This window comes from Andrographis paniculata, unplaced genomic scaffold, assembly GCF_009805555.1.
Source record: "Andrographis paniculata isolate CXL003 unplaced genomic scaffold, ASM980555v1 Contig75END, whole genome shotgun sequence".
In the NCBI taxonomy this organism is placed as follows: domain Eukaryota; kingdom Viridiplantae; phylum Streptophyta; class Magnoliopsida; order Lamiales; family Acanthaceae; genus Andrographis; species Andrographis paniculata.
Window position 1 is genome coordinate 2,949,914 of NW_026137612.1, and position 2,400 is coordinate 2,952,313.

The following is a 2,400-nucleotide window of genomic DNA, read 5'->3' on the forward strand; positions in this document are numbered from 1 at the left end:
CACAATTTATATTGAATTAAAAATTAAAATAAATTTAGAGAATGACTATATCTATATACGACGGAAAAAAAAAATTCTCATTTTTCTTTTGATCATTTCTTGAATGAAGTTGGTGAATTAGTGAGGTGATGATTTTTTCCTTAGAGCAGAGACAATAACTCATAAATCAATGATCTCCCTAGTTCAACAAAGGCTTTCTTTGTCGAACCAAATAAAATATAATGTCTAGTATTCGAAGTGAAATTTTGGAGGCATCATAAAACATACCTTGCACAAAAGGAAAATCATCAAATTTCATCACTATTTTGAAAAGTCCTTGTATATTTAATATTTTGAAGATGCTTTTAACAAAAGATTTTAATGACATGGGACCCACATTAGTATTTAAAGATTTTTTTGTGTATAAATGAGTTGCATATACTTTTAAATAATTCTTTGTATATATATATTGTTACGAAGTATACACGTAGGCCATTCGTATATATATATGAATGCTTTTATTTCAGCAAGATGCTACGTCGTCATTTAATGATTACATTTACTACTATATATATGTAATGAGTCTTTGCAATTGAAATGAAGAAAAACTACTGTCCATCTCCATTATTCAAAGCCTCCCTCCCTCTCTTGTCTCTCTCTATATTTATATATAAATGTCATACTTATCATAATACGTACATATATTATATTCTCATACAAATATATATATACATATATGTATACCTATATATATTAATAAACTTACCAAATAGTATTATATTATTATTATATAACACGTTATCAGCACGAGGGCTCTTGCCTTTTTTTATTTTTGGTAAGTTTTATTTTTATACTATCTATATTATCTATTTTCTACACTATGGAAAATCTTACAAAATTTTCTTTTAAACCTCTATCTCTCACCGGCAACAATTTTCTGACTTGGTCCCTGGATGTAAAAAAGCATCTGGTTTCAATGGGCCTAGTTCATACAATTGCCAATGAAAATACGGCTACAAGCCAAGATCGGGCTAAGGCTATTATTTTCATCCGTCATCATTTGGACATTCCTCTACAGTCTGAATATTTGACGGTGAAAGAGCCACTGGATTTGTGGAATGAATTGAGGGAGAGATTTGGGCACTTGAAATATATCACTCTCCCCAAAGCCCGACATGATTGGCTTAACCTGCGATTGCAGGATTTTAAAACTGTTACAGAGTACAACTCTGTTATCCATCAGGTTACATCTCAGTTGAAACTCTGCGGAGAAAATGTTACTGAGAATGATAAATTGGAGAAGACTCTCTCTACCTTTCATGCTTCGAATGTTGTGCTGCAACAGCAGTATCGTGAGAAAAACTTTCAAAAGTACTCACAGCTCATTGCATGTCTTTTATTAGCTGAGCAAAATAATGAGTTATTGATGAAAAATCATCAGTCCCGGCCCACTGGTTCAAGTCCGTTCCCTGAAGCGAACGTGACATTTTCTGAACGAGGCCGAGGACGTGGTAGAGGCCGTCGACGTGGTCGCGGTCGTGAGAGTCAACGCGGTCGATATACTTCTTACAATGGCCGCAGTTTTGACATTAACATGATGCAGAGTAAACCCCAACATGGGGATATAGCCGAAAAGGCTAAACAGGGAAAGAGGCAAATCGGCAGTTGTAATCGGTGTGGCATTGAAGGCCATTGGGCCAATACCTGCAGAACAACCAAACACCTAGCCGATCTTTATCACGCCTTACTGCAGAAAAAGGGGAAGGAGGTCGAGACTAATCACGTTGATAACGATGACGACCCCGATGATGATCTTTTGGATTACGACACAACGCATCTTGATATAGCGGATTTTGTCGTAGATCCCGCAAACACCCAGTGATAGACATATTATGTCATTTTACATTATGTTTTGTAATATTTAAATTATCGCATATTACCTTTTTGTAATGCATTTTGTAATACCTATATCTGCCTTTATTAATACTGCGTTTACTTATATTTGAAGATTAAATGGATGCCAATCAAAATGATGCAAATATGTGTTTCATTGACAGTGCAACGACACATACTATATTAAAACACGAAAAATATTTCTCCCATTTGAAAAGGGAAAGAATGAATGTCAATACAATAAGTGGCAGTGCGAAATTAATTGAAGGCTATGGAGAAGCCATTATATTTCTCCCCGCGGGGACGAAAATTGTCATACAGTATGCACTGTTGGCCACTAAAGCTCGAAGAAATCTACTGAGCTTTCATGACATTCAGAAAAATGGTTATCATATTGAAACTATGAGTGATACCGATGGTGAATTTTTATTGATCACCAATATTATTGATAAAAGGAAATGCATTATTGAGAGATTACCCTCACTCTCTACTGGCTTATATTATGCCAGATTAGGTGTTGCTGAAACA

The 2,400-nt window shown here is 34.9% G+C and overlaps 1 protein-coding gene across 1 annotated transcript; it reads left to right on the top strand.

The window, feature by feature from the left end:
- Positions 1 to 1,405: 1,405 nt before the first annotated feature.
- Positions 1,406 to 1,861, top strand: LOC127266354 (uncharacterized). The gene has a single exon (XM_051296571.1). It carries the CDS (start codon positions 1,406 to 1,408, stop codon positions 1,859 to 1,861), a length of 456 nt encoding a protein of 151 aa, XP_051152528.1.
- Positions 1,862 to 2,400: the final 539 nt, after the last annotated feature.